The 18978-nt window shown below is 40.9% G+C and overlaps 1 protein-coding gene across 4 annotated transcripts in view; it reads left to right on the top strand.

Moving 5' to 3' along the window:
• PHAF1 (phagophore assembly factor 1) overlaps nt 1-14129 on the top strand; it is a 34836-nt gene extending 20707 nt beyond the window's left edge. For 2 of the 4 annotated variants that reach the window (XR_012837564.1, XR_012837565.1), the window contains exons 8-18: nt 281-378; nt 2084-2196; nt 4195-4328; nt 4933-5016; nt 5732-5814; nt 6615-6658; nt 8610-8653; nt 10014-10072; nt 11592-11664; nt 12129-12590; nt 13919-14129. Coding sequence is in view for 2 of the 4 variants with exons in the window: in XM_075765501.1 (XP_075621616.1) it covers nt 281-378; nt 2084-2196; nt 4195-4328; nt 4933-5016; nt 5732-5814; nt 6615-6658; nt 8610-8653; nt 10014-10072; nt 11592-11664; nt 12129-12218 (822 nt within the window). In the remaining 2 variants the exon portion in view is untranslated. Of the gene's footprint in view, nt 1-280; nt 379-2083; nt 2197-4194; nt 4329-4932; nt 5017-5731; nt 5815-6614; nt 6659-8609; nt 8654-10013; nt 10073-11591; nt 11665-12128 lie in introns of all 4 variants that reach the window. The other 2 variants (XM_075765501.1, XM_075765502.1) reach the window with 1 other exon arrangement.
• Nucleotides 14130-18978: the final 4849 nt, after the last annotated feature.

Raw genomic sequence — 18978 nt, 5'->3', positions numbered from 1 at the left:
GGAATTCTCAGCATGCATGTGGCTAATTGTCAGACTAGTGCCACCTTTTGGTGGATAAACACAGTGAGCATTTCACCCCAGTCTGGGAATCCAGGAGTGGTGTAATGTAAAGAAACACCGTCTAGAAGGGGGTTTTGTTCTTAGTGTTTCCCCTCCCCATGTTTTTGGCTAAAGACTTGTCTGAATTAGTAAGTGTATATTGCATTTCTAAAGTAATTTTTATGTTTGACCTGAAGTGTCTACTGTGTGACGTAACAAGGATAATTTTGTATATCCACAGCCTAACTTTGCCCATGGTCTAGCCTCCCTGCAAATTCCACATGGTGCGACTGTGAAACGTATGTACATCTACAACGGAAACAGTCTGCAGGATACCAAGTATGTACGACTGGTCGTGCTGGTTTGATCACTTAGAATATACTTTTTCTTCCTCGTTCATGTAGTGTTTTGCAAATGCTAAATATAATCATATACTTTTTTGGTTTTGTTTGGGTCTTTCATGAATTTGGTAGTGTGCAGAACCAACTTCAGATACCAACATCTTTCAAATTCCCATAGGCGTTGTCCTCAGACCTTACAATCAAATGTTGGTTTGATTTATGGTGTTATAAAATCAGCTTGGCTCAGCTGTAGTAGGCTAATTCAGTTGACCTGAAAAAGAATTCATTAAGTAAAGGAGGAAATGTAGTGAATCTAGTAAGAGATGCAGTTAGAATATTCTCACTCCATATTTTGTTTGCATGCTAATGATCTCTCCCTAGAAAACTCAAAGTTGGTGTAGGCAGTCAGTCATTTTGTAGTGTGTTGGTACTGTGTATGTCATAGTGGGGTCCTGCCAAGAGTCTTAAACTCTATCGTTATACAAAAATAATAAAATACATATTTTCAGGCTTAAGCCATATGCATAATCTACTATATATTCAATATATTTGCAGCTACCTGACTGAACTTAACTTACCGTTCTGAGGAAAATAATCTTCATGCCTTAATACTAATGGCATTGTTGTATTTTAATATGGTTAGTGTCTTCTATGGTATTATATTCTGTCTTCTTTTAAGCACTAATCTATTGTAAAACATCTGATGTCTTGCTCTTTCTAAAAACACTGGTCCTGGGGTTCCTTACTCAAGGAAAAATTGAAAGGACTTGTGTAAATTCTTCCTCTTGGCTTCTAAGTACCCAAACTGATAAGGTGGTAGTTTTTGCAGAAACCGTTGCGTGTTAATGCCAGGAGAAGTTCAATATAGCTGCGGATTACTGCTCAGAAGGGAGGGACCCTTCTTTACACAGACGTTGTCTCCTAATTAGAAATAAGTGCACTTCAGAAAAATGTTGTTGTCTGTGACATGGTGGGCTTTAGTGAAAGCACTGATTGTGGCATGGGGCTCTGGGGGGTGTGTATGTGAGAGCTCAAAGCCTGACTTTCAGCTCAAGTCATTCACACAGAGGAGAAATTCACATAAGAAAAGTGAATTTTATGGAGCAAATACAAACTAACACACAAACAAGCAGCCCTTCCGTTGAAAATACCTTTCTTAGGGCTGTTACAATTTTCTCAAATATTACTTGAATTAAAATGAGAACTGTCCCAGTAAAGCAGAACAATTGTTTGTGGTGTAGGTGCACAAGCTGAATTCATGTTCTGGGCTATGGAGTACCTTTTCAAGAACAGTGAGAGCATCACTGAGAAGGCTTTTCTGCTGCACTTGGGTGATGTGCCTAGTTCAAGGATTAGGTATCTTTAAAAACTATACAATTTCTGTTTTCCCTGAGAGAAGTCTGAAATGATACATCTTCATAGGAGGTATCCGGAGGCCAGATACAGTTTCTGTTATTTCTGGAGTCTTTGAAATTTGCTGTTTGAAAAGGTCCTGCATTTGAGTGCTGCCTTGTTGTTCCTCTTCCTTTTTCTCCAGACTTTCTGATCCTTGTGTTTAATAGAACTTTTAATCTTCAGTCTGAGTTAAATGCAGCTTTGTCAAAATTAACGTGCTCTGTTCCAGTGAACTGGTACCAGCTTGTTAATGGAAAACGTGAAGATTAAGCGAATCCTATGCACATTTTTTGTATGATTGGTTTCAGGGCTCCCTTGATGCCCCTCAGCTGTTTCCTTGGTAATGTGTATGCTGAGAATGTTGATGTTCTGAGAGATGGAACTGGACCCTCAGGGTTACGGCTTCGCCTACTCACTGCAGGTATTGGTGACACTCGGAACATTGAACTGGTTACTTCCCTCAGGAAAAGAGGGATAAACCTGTATAAATTAAGCATAGGTTATTTGTGGTGATTTTACAGGTGATTGCAAAGTGTTCTATAATCCTTATTTTGAACTATTGGAAACAAAACCCAATAAAAACCCTGTGAAGGTGAGTCTGCCTGCTGCTGCATTTCCCTGGCCCTGGAGAAATCACGGAGGACTGTAGCCCTGTCCTCTGCAGTTCTAGGTCCTTAGAGTCTCTTTGCAGAAATGGAATTTGTCTCCAGGTGTATGTATAGAATAAAACAGATGCAAGTACATCACTGAAAAAAGAGACATCAAGAAACCTTACGTACACGTGCTTTTTCTGAGATCCTAGTGAACTGTATAATGTTGATATTTTTGTGATTCGTTCTGGAAGGCCTTTTAAAATGCCAGCAAGAGACTACATCAATGCTGCAGCCTTAGACTGCACTTTAGATTCCATTTTCATTTGCTGGAGGAGACAGCAGTGAAAGTGCCAGGGCTGATGAATACCTTCTGCTTGTGTGCGCTTTCAGAGGCGGGAGGGCTTAGGAATTAAGATATGGTGGCTGCAAAGGAGCCTTGTTCAGTCACCATAACTTGAGACTTGACAATGTTTTTAAGAAAAAAATACTGACATCTTTAACAATTTTCATTAGCAGGCTCAGCTTTTGACCTCTTCTGATTACTAGCTGTATGTATATTGAGGAAACACTTGGAATATATTCCCAATATGCAAAAGCTAAAAAAGGAGAAAAATTAAGATAAAGAACAAAAAACTATGAATAAAAATGAGGCAGATGTTTTCAAGTTACTTTGCTTCTGTCTTTACAGAGGAAGATAATGGAGAGCTGCCTAGGACAGGGAACATATATCCTCGTGTACTAGGGAAGGAGTTAGCTATAACAGCATAATAATATAAATGATTTTGAGCAATTGGACACTTCTAAGGTAGAGTGTCAAGCTTAGTTAAAATTATATATATATGTAGCTTAAAGAAATGTTGTCAATGAATGAAATAATTATTAAAATATATCACTAATGTTCAGGCTAAAACTTGCAGAGAGGCAGTCTGGACGTGCTGTTCTAGTCTTGCTAAAGTTTGCGGAAGCTCCGTTGTAGAATGCATTGCACACCAGTTGTAGCACAAGTTTCTCTGCAAGTGTGTCAATTTGAAGTAACTCTTGCTTAAGAAATCAAGGATGACTCAATCGGATTTATTTTATTGGGTAACTGGCTACATAAATAATGTATAGTGAGAAAAGCTAAGTGCATATTTAGAGTACATCCTGTCTTGCAGTAACTGCTGCGTACGTGTACATGCATTCTAGTAAATCTAAGATGCTGCATTCCTGAAAGCAAATGGGTCACAAACTGTAAGATCTTTCTGGTCCTTAACATCTAGTAATGTATGGCAGCCATTCACCTATGTAATTGCCATTCGGTAAGATCCATTTTTAATCATTGTTTGCATAGGAACATACTTCTTATTGATTTAATAAGCTATGGGAATCTTGAGTAAAGAATGTATGTTTTCTGATACTGTTAATATGGATGAGGAATTTCACTTCACGGGCTTTACTTCTTTAGCTGGAGACGCATCTCTAGTTGCTAAAGTAGAATATTTTAAGGACAGAAATAATTCCTGGTACTTAGTGCTAATAACCAGCTGATCAAATTGAGACTGACTAGGAAAACAAGTCACATCCACGTGAATGGCAAGGTAGTGAAGATAGCATTGCTGAAGTTGGAGGTTAAGATGGGAATCTCTGCCACAGTCAGCACGTTACATCACTTTGATAAGAAATGTTTAAACTGTTGCAAAACAAAGGGTTAAATGTAGTTTGCCAATGCTGTCTAAAGAATGCAGCTGGTTTGTGATAAATAGAGGAACGCTAAGCTTTTGGATTTGATTTGCGGATGCATTCTCTGATCGAGAAGGATGAATTTTGAGTTGTTTTCCATTCCTTAGGTTGCGGCCCGGGTGTTTTAGCCGACGCCAAGATGCGGGTATTTGAGCGTTGCGTGTACTTTGGTGATTCGTGCCAGGATGTGCTGAGCACCTTGGGGTCTCCGCATAAAGTCTTCTACAAGTCGGAGGATAAGGTGAGGGAATCACTTCAGGTGCAGGGCTTTGTCTCTGTTCAGTGCTGTCTTGGTTTAATCGCAGGGCCTGTGTTTGGCGAGACCAGCAAAGTTAAACTTCCATGTAGCACAAATTATGAGTGCTTTACTTGACATATAATAGACCAGGATGAGCGGTTACATAACTTGATTTTTAAAAGCTTTTTTAAGCTAAATTGATGCAAATCTGTTTAAATGTGGAAAAAAAAATAAATTGCGTCATTTTAACGGGATTAAAAATTGATAAAAATGGGAGCGCTTCTGAATCCAAATGAGCCTTAGCAAGTGTGTACTACCTGTTTTTAATGATATTTTATGTAAAATAACTTTAGCATATACTTTGACCCTTTCCTAATGTTTTTACTTAACGGCATATGAGTAAACCTTTTACTTCAGACAACTAAAAAATTAAAAAACCTGACGTGTCATTTTGCTGCTGGTCCTGCCGTGAAGCACAGTTATCTCATACGTTTGAACAAGGACTTCAAATGAGATGATGGCAATTTGTTTCAATGCAGTGATGCTGTTAATGGCGTTCATCTTTGCGAGCATTATTAAGCACGTATGAAAAATGTGTTTCTTGCAGATGAAAATCCATTCACCCTCGCCCCATAAGCAGGTCCCATCAAAGTGCAATGACTACTTCTTCAATTATTTCACACTTGGAGTGGTAAGTGGGAAGCTTCCATAAACAAATTCATGTAAAGTTTTGATTTAGTTACGCAGCAATCCTTTCAGAAGGCCAAAGGCTGTGGGAAATGTGAGACTGCAAAACTCTTGATTGCTGCCTTAGGAAGCTCTGGATATGAAGAACACCACTGACTTTTTCTCTAGCACTTGCAAATTCAGTTGGTAATGTTTTACCTCCACCAGTGGATGGAGGGCTCTGTGTTTGCACTTTTGCGTTCCCTTAGGTTTTCTCCCTCTACCATGCCTGATGCATAGATAGGCTAGTTGTTTTTTTCTGAAATCCATGCTCCTGTCCCACAGAATTGAGATGGGCGTGCTATAACACCAACTGTGACAGTTTGCCGAGCTCTGGGATGTAGTTCAACCTTCATGTCCCTCCTTACAGCTATTTTGCTTTAGTTTATGTTACTGTAAATAATACACATTAAAAACAAGACCTCCTTAGAAAACTTGCCAACGTTAGCAAATGAAACTGCAGTTGTGATTGAGTGCTGGAGAAAAGCGTGCATTTATTTGAATTTACAAATAGACTCATTTTCAAATACTACTTTTCATAGTTTGATTCGGTTCCAGTGAGATAGATACATATCACTATATACAGGTACTATTATAACTAATCTGAGGTTAGTTTGGGGAAAGTCACCTTCCTCTATCCAAATTGCTTCATGTCTGTCTGTCTTTTTTTCCTTCAATAGGATATTCTCTTTGATGCAAACACTCACAAGGTGAAGAAATTTGTCCTGCATACAAATTATCCTGGTCATTACAACTTTAACATGTGAGTGTAAAGAAATGATCTGTTAAAGAGTATTTTAAAACATCTGAAAAGGAAATCTTATGTTCCCTTCAAGTAGTTTTTTCCCAAGTGTCTTTGGTGTATCTGGTAACCCCTGGGGGTTTCAGCCATCATTATTAGCACTTTAAAAAAGAAAATAATTTTCTTTTTACTTTTAAATGCCTTTATATTGTCAGGTACGTCTTCAAGCAGTAAATAAGGTGAGGTAGTTCTTGGTCCAGCTAAAACGTGCAAACTCTCTTGCTAGAGGCAAACTTAGTGAGAGTATGCATTTACTGGTACGTAGGCTGCTGGCTTTTTCCTGACGTTATTTCAGTTAGTGATTAAAAAACCAAAACACCACCTCATGTTTCTGAACATATTTTCGATACTTTTTAGATTTATACTCTTTAGGGGAGGAAATGAGTTAAGGAGTAAGTGATTGGATGTCTGATTAAAGCGAACATGTTTTCAGGCTGTTCGTGTTAGTGACAGAGAGATCTATAGTACTGTTTCTAAGCTGAGTATTTCTCCATCCACTCTGTGTAACAGCAGAGTAATTTGTACTGAAAGTCCTTTTGTGTCCTTTAGAAAATTATGTCAGGATGTTGCCAGGCTGCTGCCTTTTTTGATGCAGAAAATAGGAATAAGAACTTGTCGTCCTAATCTGTTAGCATTGAGACTGTCATTTTATTATTCATGTGACTTTTCATTAAACTGGTTATTAAGAGCCCTAACTTTGTACTGTGCAGTTTATTTTGGGTCTTCTGTTTTCTAATAGCTTTACAATTTATACTTTCTAGTTACCATCGCTGTGAATTCAAGATTCCACTAGTCATTAAGCGAGGTGAGTAGTTCATCCCTTGTCGTGCTTCAGGGGGCATGTACCACAAAATGCTCAGAGGGGAGGTACGATCAGTTTTCCTTTTTAGTGCATCCTTCGTTATCAGAGGATTCTAACAGTGAAAGTCATTGAGATGGAGCAGAAATTTTGGGGTTAGGCTTCTATTTGTTAAGTGAAAAAGATACTTCAGGGCAAATCAGCAGTTCTCTGATTTTACTTAAACTACCTTGTTTGTACCTTTCATACTTGGAGCATATGAATATTTAGCTGCAACGTAGCTAATTTTCTGTAATGCTGCCACTCTGCTAAAATCAGTTACCTCGTACCTGGAGGCTCAAGATCTGTAAGGCAGTGTTAGTCTGAGCTGATCTGTCAATCCCCTATTGAAAGTTTTAATCCTGAACTTGTTCTTAAAAGACTTATTCATGATATTTAATATGAACTGGTTTAGCTGGGAATGAGAACAAACATCCGGAATACGTTGTCTCTGTGTGCTATAGACAAAGTATGTCTGTTGTGTTCACTCGAAAATCTCTACTTGAAAAAAAAATAAATACGTATAATCAATAGTGCTGAATTCTACATGATGTTTAGACTTCTTTTATGTGAGAATTAACAGGTGTTAATACTGGGAAAGTGTATTTAGATTATCCAGGGAGTACTGGATGCTGGCTAAGGTGTTGGCCCGGGTGCTTTCTACATTCTGAGTTGGGTTTTGCTGAAAGCACTTCCCTGTGTGAAGTGCAATTTCTCTGTGGCTGTCACAGCAGTTTGAGCATGTAAAGGAGTAAAATTCTGGAAAAACAATGTCTGTATATATAAGCCTTTATGAAAGTTGATTTATATGTCAGCCAAGAGAATAAGCATGAAAGCTCTTACTTCAAAAATTATTTTTTCCTTAGGTTATTGTGCAATACTTCAAAGGCATTCATTTCCAATTATTTTTATTCACCTGAAGTAGTACCATGAATCTCTTCTGAATGTGTCTGGAGTTTTGTGTGGTGTGTTGGGGGTTTGTTTGTTTGTTTTAATTCACCTTTCTGGTCTCTAGCTTATGTTCAGAACATGTCACAAGCTGAAAACAAATGTTACAAAACTTACCAAGAGTCCATCTTCTTCCATCAGTGCCAGGCAGTGCTGGGTGCAGCTTTAGCTCCCTTTTGTAGTTCAACTTCAGGCAATAAATTGACAGCTAGGGTTCAAGTGAACTCTTTCAACACAAAGAGAGCATGTTTATTTAGCAGGTGGAAAATACAGAGGAGCTTTTGATCCAGTTAAAGACGATTTGCTATGTTTGACTTGTCTGGTGTCTAGGGCCATTCCCACTGCTTCAGGAAGGTGCTTTCAGTCCCCAAATGTATTGTATGCATGAAACAGTGCTTGAAACCACCAGCAAACCATTTATTTTTGAGACTGTAAGCATAAATGCAATGCTGTCCTCACCTGCAGCTTTTTTATTATTTAATAGACTGCAATTCCCAAGCTCTCTGCTCTCTTTGATTTTGAAAGAGTGGTACTGAAGTTGATTGCAGGCCTGCCAGTTCCTGAGGCTCAAGCTGTCACCTCTAGCCAGCTTCCCTTCCAAGAGTCTTTGGGCTTGGAGTGGCACATCACGTTATCTCAATGAGCGGCTATGCCAGGCATCTTAACGGAGTCCAAAGAGATGTGGTTTCATTTACACTGGCGTTCTTCTATCTAAGGTTACATCTTAAACATATATAGTGTTAGAACTTAAATCTGCCTATTTACAGCAAGTTCAGCTTAATCACCTTAACTGGCATTTAATCAATGTTGTTGACAGTACTGGTTTCTAGAAAATGCTGGTAAATTTGCATATGAACTGATCTAATGCTTGTATGTCTCCTGCCGGCTGAACTAATCTCCCAAAATAAAGGATTATATAGGAGACTGTTCAAGCATAAACTATAAAGGCTTTTCTGTTTTTCTTTCTTAGATAGCGCTGATTCACAGACTGAAACATGTACAACATACAGCAAGGTAAGTAAGTCTGTGCAGAACTGAATGTTTTCCTTCTTAAAGCATCTAAGTGATCTATGCTGAACTTGCAGTACGCTTTGAAGAAATAATAGCAGTTGTATCATGTTGTTATAAAATGGAAAAGTTGAAGGCCAAAAGTTAATGTATGTTTTGTGGCTTAAACATTTTGTTGCGTTAAGGGTTAAGGATTAAGGCATTTGTAATAGCACACTTCAAGTAAACTAAATTACTGCATTATTGCATGCTTTGTTTTTTTAAGATACTTGCAGGTAGAAATAGAACACTAAAATAAGTGATATGGGAAAGCGGTAGCAGTGGTGGCGGAATGTTAGCTGAAAGAGATACTTCTAAACAAAATTTTCAGAGCTTTTCTACTTCACGTAGCTCTTGAAGACATGTAGTATGTAACCAAGAGGGTCCAGTGGTGCCCTTCCACTTTGTTCTGAAGGGTGCCAGTAACGGGATGTTTCTCAGGCAGCCGCAGGCCTGCAGAAATGTCACCACTAGTGTGACACCTCTTGATGGCAGCGGGCTCTTTTGAAGACTGCATAGCCTTACCACCTAAATGAAATTCCCAACAGGGCAGTTGCTGCTGCATGTTTGAGAGCTACATTGAGTTGAAAAACTTCTCAAAAATTGTGTTCAGCAGTGTCTCTACAGCCAGGACCAGTGCTGCTCTCTTGGCTCCTGCGGGGTGGGGGCAAGTGAAGACTTTCCTTGGTGAATTTTGAGTCCCATGCTGGAAAGAAAAAAAAATTGGAGTCAGCAACCTGGAAGCTGCCATTTGAATTAATTACATCCTTCATTGCTCTGACTTATTTCGGTCTTGTGTGTGAAACTGCAGCTTCTTATTAAGCCTGCTTAGAGTGATGAAAACAGCTGGACATTCCCCATCATTTAATAGTGCAGCCTTCCTCTTCTTTTCCAAACTTGTCACTTAAATCAAGGAAAGGCTTTTGGGAGAGGTAACAGTGGTGGTATTTTCCCCTCTGCAAAGGTATGTAAGAGGATATTTTGCGGACGTTTCCCGCAACTGCTTGGTTCTCTGACATGTCCCTGAAATGCTACAAGACTTTCCAGCTACATTTTACCCATAGGATTTTTTTATATTGGTAATTCAAATTCAAAGCTATTTTGAGACAAAAATGGGAATAAACCCTGAGAGGATTTCCTAGCTCTAGTAATGGATAGTTTCTATTACTGAGTATGGCTTCAGTCACAAAGTACTTGTGTAAATACAACCTCTGTATGTTTGACAAATGAGCATGCCGCAAACAAAAACATAACACAACCTTTCCTAGATAAAAAGAAGAGTTTTCCCCTGCCTCATTTTAACACAGTGTCTGTGATTTATTTACAGTGGGACAGTATTCAGGATCTTCTGGGGCACCCTGTAGAAAAGCCAGTGGTACTTCACAGGTAAAGATCTCTCTTTATTTTCCTTGCAGGGATTGAGCTGATAACAGAGGATGAGTTTGGGCAGAGCAGGGGTGTTTATTGCGCTAGTTACTTTTAGGCTGATACAGCTTCAGACTTCTTGGCCACTAACAAGACTAGATAGCTGCTGTCAGACAAAACAGGCGGATGTGCAGAATGAAAAGTTGGAAAATTTTGGAATGAAATTTCCAAAATTCCTTGAATTGTAAAATCCAGAGAAGAGCTAAGCAGCATATACAGAAATGTCTCTGTTCATGTGTTATAAATAGTGTAGGGTTTTTTTTTTCATGCTAGCCACATGTCTTTCAACAAGGTGACATCAAATAGCACAGTGTGTTGCATATAATGGTAGCAATCTGTCTGGAGAAGCCCTGCTTTTATGAACATACATTGTTGTTCTACAGTTCTTTTAGGCTGACTGAAGATAGAATAGTTTGCTTACACTTGCTGGGTGTTGGGTTAAATAGGCATTACCTGCTTGCAGTGCTGTCATTCCACGTTACGAGTCTGTGATTTATCCTGAGACAAGTGTAAGTCATGGGTACTGTGAAAATACTGCAGCAATATCAGATATACTGAACAAGGTATTTTGATCAGGCTTGATTTTTGAGTTTGATTTCCCCCCCCAATCATTGTGCCATTTGCTCCACTCCTGTTTTATTCCGATGAGATCGTTAGAGCAGAAGCCATGTAAAGTAAAGCCGGGCTGAAATAGTGACTCCATGGAGCCTTTCTACTTTTTATCTGTGTTGTAGACAGTAGTTCAACCACAGTTTGTTTTACTGAGCACATCTCGAACATCTCAGACATGCAATTTGAGAAACTAGCTGGTTACAAGACAGGCCAAAAAGTAAATATTTTCTAGGGAGGGGGTTGGCTGTAATCTGAAATCCATTGCAGTCAGCAGGAGTCTGCTATTGTCATATATCTGATCCAGAAATATGGGAAATAGCCAAAGGACAAGTGATAAATTAATCTTGAAAAATACTGTTAACAAAATTTGGATTATCCTATTTCAGCATCTTGCAGAGTAATTTTTTAACAAGATAAAACCAATGAATTAATAGACAGCATGTAGTAAATACATTTGGTAAAGGCTGAGAAATAGACTGAAGAGTGGGAAAGGATCTTGCACAAAAATAATTTGTAATAAATTACACGGTGCTTCTCTCTTCTGATGTATCTGCTTATTTTCAGGGTTCTTCCTGTTCAAGTTCAGTGAGAGTTTTCCTGTAGAGGTCGTTAGTAACTTTTTGATTACTTTCTCCCTGAGTATTAGTAACAGCTCTGTGGCACGAAGCAGAGGTGTCTTCTGGCTCACTTGAAGTCCGACAGTGGTGTTGCATAACATGGATCTACTTTCTTTTGATGAAAGCCATGATAAAGATGCCATAATGTACCTTATACTACCCAGTGGTTATTCTTTCCTGAGAAGTTCCTGATCTTCACATGTTCTTTTTTTCTCTTCTTTTTTTTTTTTTTTCCCCTCTTTTCTGTTCAGGTCGTCATCTCCAAACAACACTAACCCCTTTGGGTCAACCTTTTGCTTTGGACTGCAACGAATGATCTTTGAGGTTAGGAGAAAAGCTTTAATATTTGTTTGGGCAAGAGAAGATGAGGAGTTTGCTATTATTACTACTGGCTTCTTATTTCCCATTTCAAGAAAAGCCAGCACATGGGAGTGGCTATATTTTTAGAGCTTTTATCGGCAGAAACAGGCAACTTTCCAATCTCTTCTCCAAGGTTGTATGTTTGCATGTTAAAGCTGGGACTTCAGGTTTGTCACCTAGAACTCCTACTAGCAGGAGATGCATGCAATCGGCTCTGAGTAGTGGTGGAGCATGCTGGTGTTTAAATGTGTTGTGGAAATCTAGAGACCTTTTTTAAGAACTAGCTGAGAGCCTGTTGCTTTCTTTTGTTGTTGGGATTTCTTTTTTTTCAGGCAGATCAGTTCCATATTTGCCACTTTCACTCTTCTGAGTCCCTGTTTGGTGTCCAGTTCTTCTAATTTCCCTTTTTCCCTGCCGTCCTTTTGCAGGTGATGCAGAATAATCACATAGCTTCTGTCACTCTGTATGGCCCAACGCGGCCCAGCAGCCAGTTGAGAACATCGGACCTTCCCCAGTGAGCATCCCCTGCAAAGTCAGCTAATCTCAATGCTACAAAAATTAGTACAGCGTGCCTTGATTTGCTGCCACTTATAATACGGAAAGCACGTTATGATTTTTTTTTTCCAATAAGCCTTTCCACCCAGGAGCGGTGTGGAGGGGAAATTCTCAACCCTTCATCATGGGGCATGGAACTGTTGATGGAGGAAAGCAGCTTAGGTGCCTGTGCCGTCGTTTATTCCTCTCCGTTGCCCTCATCCTATGCAGCACAGACCTGAAGAGACTGTCCCCCCCTTCTCAGCTGGCAGAAGGGGGAAAATGGAAGAGGGGCACGTAATGACTGCAAGAGTTAGAAGCACAAACTTTCTGAGCCTTGGAGCATCTGGAAGCAGGTATTGATTTTAGTCTGTTTGTGTTACTGTATTGATGTGGTGGTCACATTTTAAGAAAACGTGTGTGTGTATATATATAGATATAAACACATCGGTATTTCTGTGGCTTAGGACATTGTACCAAGTGTGACAAGGATGTATATATGTCCATGATTTCAGGCACCACATCTTTGTGTAACTTTAAACCAAGCAAGTAGCATGTGCATAATACTTGGTTGTAACATTTGCACTACATACACTTTAATTACTTGATAAACGTTTATCTTCACTGAGGAGCATCTGTGTACTGGGTGTGAGTGGGGTGTGATGGTTATTTAATGTACGCCGCGCATAAAGCTTATTTATACAGTGGATCAAATTTATCCACCTTCCTGCACTAATATGTACTTGATATGGTGAACAATTTTTTTTCTGCCATGGCTGGTTTACTAATTTTTTTTTCATATGCAGTTTCAAAAAAAAAATCTGGAAGAGGTTGTTTCTATGATTGAATTATGTTTTAGTGAAAAGGTTTGATACAATTTTTCATACTACAGAAAAACTTAATGAAGAAATAGCATTGCCTCATTTGCCTCTGTTCCCAAATCCTTTATTCCCACTCTGTTTCCGTAGAGGAAGAACAGCTGTATATAATGGTATCTCAGAAAGAAATTCCCAAGCTCTGCCATCACCAAGAAAACCTTTTCTGTAACTTTTGATGTATGATTTTAATTTATGCCAAAGGTTTAGCCAAAGACATCCTTATTGTAGTGTCACCGTTTCTGTACATACAGGCTAACTGCACACCCCACCCCAGCAGACAGGATATAGGCTTCTTTCTAGTTGGGAGATGCTGCTCGCGACATTTTATCCCAGGAGGATACTTTAGGTTTCTAGTTCTCTTACCAGTCTTATTTGGGGGAAATAGGTGGTCTGTCTTTGAAATATTGAACCCTTTTTAAAAATGGACAAGAGAAATGTATAATTTTATCCCATTTTTAATATTTTGGTGTAGCAACTTGTGATACATAGATGACAATTTTGTGAGTTTTACTATGTGTGTACAGATTTTGTAAATACGACATTTTTGTAATTTTAACTCCATGTACAGTGTAATCCTGTATAGTTTATCAATGAATGAGAGATAGGAAATCGAATGTTAACTGAAGTTTTGGATCCTGGACCAGTAGCAGGGATAAATGTGGTGTGTGTGTGTGTGCGAGACGTTCTTTGCCATTTAGTCTTCCTGTATACTGTGATACTCTAAACAGTTTTGCTAAAACAAACAAAAAAGCCCCGTGGAGAATCTAATGGATAAGGAAAAAGTTACTGTTTACCTTTATCCCTAGGTGTCACTCCTGTTGAATCCCTGTTCAATCTGTGCTGTCTCCTGTGATCATTGCTTGCTAAGAAAATTCTATGCCTCAACCTTCCTTTTGTTTCCTCTCTAATTTGAATTTCATTTTACATAGCCCTTCTGTAAATTAAATGGAATAATAATGAGCATGTACACTGAAAGAAAAATAAAATGAGACTCTCAGTTACTGTTTTTGTGTTAAATACAGTTGCTGGGTGTTTTTGTAATAAAATCATGGATGCTTTTGCGCTTTTTTTCTCATCAATTAGTTCTTTTATTTTACTGCCTTTCAGACATGGCATTTGAAGTACCTGACTAGTGTTCCTCCTTTACAGCCGATACAGTATGTTCTCTGAAGAAGCAGTACACAGGCTGACACAACTTGCAGTCTCTTTCCTAGTAGATATGTGAAAGCATATGATAAATTGTTGCCCCAAAGTGGAGAAAAGAAAGTCTTTAAAGTACAGTAAATAACACCGTGGCTTCTGTATTGTGCTCAAAAATGCAGTTGTTACACTTGTGTCAGCCTTCGGGCATCGTTAAAAACGATCAGGCCTCAAAGAGTTTGAATTATTGTACGACAGAATGGAAGAAATGATGCGGTAAAAGGAGCAAACGTGAATTCTCGTACTGTTTTCTCGTCCCCTAAGGTATTTCAGTAGAAAACCACTGAAAGTCCGCTTAGCCTGAAGTAGCTTAGAGGTTAGTGCCAGGCATAATGGGACTCTGGTTTTCCATGCGTGTTTCTCCCGCGCTGGCTGTGAAACACAGGGCAGAGCGCTTAGCTCTGCCTCCTCCAGCATCCTTCGGTTTAGGAATATAAAACCACCTTGCATAGTGCTTGGCTCCCTGTGCTCTTGGGGGGTTTTGTGATCTCTGAATTGAGATGGCCTGCATGCTTATGCTTGTTACTGAAATACGACAGCAGTCCTGCTAAGAATTTCAATTAATTTTAATCCTTTTCTAGTAAAGGCTCCAGATTAGCTGCAGGAGGAGATAAATTCTTGAGGGGACGATTTGAGTAATGGCTACCACTATCCTGTTCCGGAGCATGTTCACTTGAAATGCTTTAGAAGTGTGAGGTCAGCACTGCCGTTACGGCGTGCACCTCGAGACTCAGGACAGGCTGCCGGCAGCTAACCGAAGATATTAAACAACTGCAGTGACTCCCATCTTCACTTGTGATGCTCTGGTGAGTCCACGTGAGTAAAACAATGGAGATAATGAAATGGGCTCTCTTAACAGGGCCAGCGGGGCAGGGTGCAGCACCTTCCCCTCCCGACGGCACCCAGAGACTGGGGCTGTGTCAGATCCCACCTCGGCATGTGCCCCTGTTGGAGTTACGTGTGGTTTGACACCGATCCTGCGTGTTGGCAACACGTCTGTTGGTCCGTCATTTTGGTTTTGTATGAGGAAAACTTTGATAGAACGTTAATTACAATTGCATTTTTAATAAAACACGTTGTGCAGAGGATCCCATTTTGATGTGTGCCTTCTTCCTTTGTACAGAAATGAGGAGTTTGTGTTTGTGTCTCTGCTTAACTTGAATATTGCAGTATTTTCCACAGTATTTCACTTATTTACCGTTAATAAAACTGATTGTTGTGCCCTTCTTGGAGGTGAAGCTGACGCTTCTTCCCGTATTCCTTAGGCCTGCGAGCAGTCCCTGGGCTCCTGTGAGCATCACAGGCGATCGGTGCTGCTCTGTGGTACTAGAACTCTCTGGTCCCCAAAAGAAAACCCAGTTTTCTACTGCCGGGAACAGTTTAAAACAAAATCTTTCCTACGGCTGGGCATTACAGCAAGATGGTGATCGATCGTTACCAGGGGTGGCTGGAGGCTGGGCTCCAGCTGGCGTTTTCCAAAGGAAAACGGGGGTGTTGGCACCCACTTCCCCTTGACTTTCTGCGTGGTGTTGGCGCCTGTTAGGCACTTTGCAACTCTTGGGCTTCGTGTTTGATGGCTCCAAATGTATGTAAGAGTAAATCTGCGTGTGCGTGATGGCTGCGTGGCCGTTACCTGAAGTAACGGTTGTGTGCAAGCTGGAGCTATTTGCTCCTTTCGGAGTATTCGGACGAGGACCAAGATGTCCGATACAGAATTTCACATGGGCTGGTTGCGTTTTACACTTCTGCCAGCTCAGAATAATTTCTGGATTGTGATGCGAAAAACATTATTCCATGCTAGCTCTGCGAATACAAACGTTTCACATCAGCTTTTGTCCCATAAACACATTTCTCTGTTATTCTTACCTCCTCTATCCTGATTACAGCAACCCAACGGTGCTCTCCTCTGCTGGTCCTGTCAGAGCCAACCTGCTGCAGCACGAGTAGCCAAATAAACGCACCGCTCTGTGTGTTTAGGGAGGTGATAAAATACAAATCAGTTCTGGTCGGTTGTTTTCATGGAAGGTATGGCCCAGGATGTTTCAGAGATGAGGTAAGGGGAAAGGAAAAACAGAGCTTACTGCAGATGTAACGTTAAAATAGGATCGGGAGTTAATGAAGTTAACGGTGCTTTGTTCGAGAGCAGGGTGTAACCGGTTCCCACCTACAAAGGGATTTGGTTTTGCAGAGAGGGTACGTGTTACTTGGAGAGTTCAGGTGGACCTTAATACCATGTTCTCTGCCGATAGGAATTTTAGCTGTAGCTAATAAAGTCACTGTTTAAATGTTTTACCTGCCAAACCTCGTATCGTTTTGTCCATGGGGATGTGTATTTTTCCAGCAGGCAAAATCATTCCTTTTCACCGTCTGGGAGCGCCGGCCGCTTGAAACAGCGGGGAAGGTAAGCTGGAGTTTGCGGAGTAGGTCGCTTACTGTGGTGTAAGGTACCGGTATAACGGGATCTCTTGTTCTGGACTAGGCTGTAATGACTTAACGTAACCTGTTCTCTTTCGTACCCTGATTAATTCTCCTTTAAACGTTAGTAGTTTGGTCATTTTAAAGTACTGCGTATTGCAATTTCAGAAGCTGGTTTTAAGTGCCTTAATGTTTCACACGTGTACTATTAGTGCCTAAATTTTATTCCAACGTTAATATCCTTCAGAGACACACTTAATTTAACTAGCAATCACCAAAACCTCTGCATGATTATGCAATGTGCAGTCTAATCAACTGAGTAATCAAGACAGCCTGAATCTGCGTTCCCTTTTCGCCTCCGCTGGTCTCTCGGAAGAACTGGCCCCCTGAAATCCTGAGTTTTCCCTCTTCCTCACTGGGCAGCTCTGCTGCATCCACAGATACGGAGGCTACTGAGATTATTTCACCCGGGGTTTTTTTTCCCCTTTTATGGCTGTCGAGAGTGTTTGTCTTTATATCACACCGTTATTCCCACCCAGCTCAGTCAGCCCCCCTGGGGACAAGGCAGGCACCGCCGACCTGTGCCACTTTGTGACTTTTCCCTGGTTTTGGCATTGGGCTTGTGAAGGGACAGGTTGGGAAAGGGAGGGGGAGAGAGAAGGTCCCTGAGCTGGGTTTGGGTGAACTGGGAGAGAGCATCCGACTGGTCAGGACTGGTGGGGGAGCTGTTTGCTGCGCTCGAGGGGACTCCAACATGCTCGTCCTTCGGGCTTTAGTTTCCTCTCCCATTTCTCAGTATGCTTTTCTTACCCACCATAAGCCTGGAACACCATGAAAAGTTGGATTTAAAAGTTTTACCGGTTTTGACAAATGTCAGTAGAGTTAGTAGCATCGTTAGGGAAACGCGGTGGGCTAATTTTCCAGCTGAATGGTACAACCGAGGGGCTCAGCAGTTCTTCAAGTTGTGCTTTGGGGTCAACTTTTCCCAACGTGACGGTCTTCCAGCACTCTCCGGGGAATGTTCTCGGTGCTGATGCATAGCGACGATTCTCTGAGCCGCTCGATTGTTTTGTACGGTTTGATTTTTGCAGTTGGGGTTTGTTTCCAAGAACCTGCTGTAGAAAGATGAATAATTAAACTGCAGACAGGAAGCACGATATTTTAACGCTCAGCTGCTTCAGAGCTGTCTTTGGCTTGCTCTTTAATGATGTCTAAGTCAGCAGCGGCCTGACCGAACGATGGATCTTGGCATTCGCTACCAGTCCGTGTGTTCAGAGATGCATTAAGAGGTGGTGAATGTGAAGTTCGAGCCAGCTCTGCTCGCTAAAGTGACCAAATCTGGCGACTTACGTACAGTAGGGACAAAATTTGACTGTGTGTGGATCCCTGGGATTCAATAAAACCTGCTGCGCTGTATTCGCTTTCAGATGTTTATGTCTGTCTCGAGGAAGTCTGCTTGCTTTCCTTGCTACTGCTGGAACCCACTTAAGATGTGTTTATGTTTTCTCATCGTGGGTCAGTCATGAAAAAAACCCTGCCAGGCAAGGCTTAGTAGCAAAACCCTTGCTGGTGGGTTGAATTATTTGGTTAATAAAAGCTGCTCAGAATTTCATTCTGAAATGGATATTTTGGGGTTTTTGAGGTGCATCAGAAGGGTCGGTAGAGGGTCCTTCCCACCAGTCCTCATATGCACCTGATTTTCTGAGAAGACCCCCATCTTTTAGGAAGCAATCTCCAGCTTGGGTGAAGTCAAAGCCTTTTTGCCTGCTGTAGCAGTAAGTAGAATTTAATAAAGTGCCGGGGGTGCAGCGCTGCCCTCCAGCATTTCCCCAGTGCGTTACGTTCACGTATGGGCTCTGTGAACTTCCAGCCCAACTGCAGAAGCAGCAAACGGAAACTTTTAAAACCAGGTTAAACGGGCCATGCAGCAGAGCCTGATGAACGAAAGCAGATGTATCTTTCATTTATATATATATATATATATGATAGATATTAGATTTGCTATTCCTTGGATAAAAGAAATGCGCTATTCCATAGGCTGAGACAACGGAGTAAACCGTTTGCTCCAGTTCTGTTTCTGCTGGCTACTGGGGTAGGTGCTGGCCCGCGTGGGTGCTGAACACAGGCTCTGAGCTGGGGCAGAACGCGCTCGTGAACGCTGCGCTGTGGGCAGACTGCAGCTCTGAAGCACCTATAGAGGGAAGAGCCGATCTCTGCGCATCTCCAAGCTGAAGAAGGAGATCTTCATACG

The sequence above is a fragment of the Balearica regulorum genome, chromosome 13, assembly GCF_011004875.1.
Source record: "Balearica regulorum gibbericeps isolate bBalReg1 chromosome 13, bBalReg1.pri, whole genome shotgun sequence".
Taxonomy (NCBI): domain Eukaryota; kingdom Metazoa; phylum Chordata; class Aves; order Gruiformes; family Gruidae; genus Balearica; species Balearica regulorum.
Note: the sequence above shows the minus strand (reverse complement) of the source record. Positions and strands in the feature narration are given on the sequence as shown.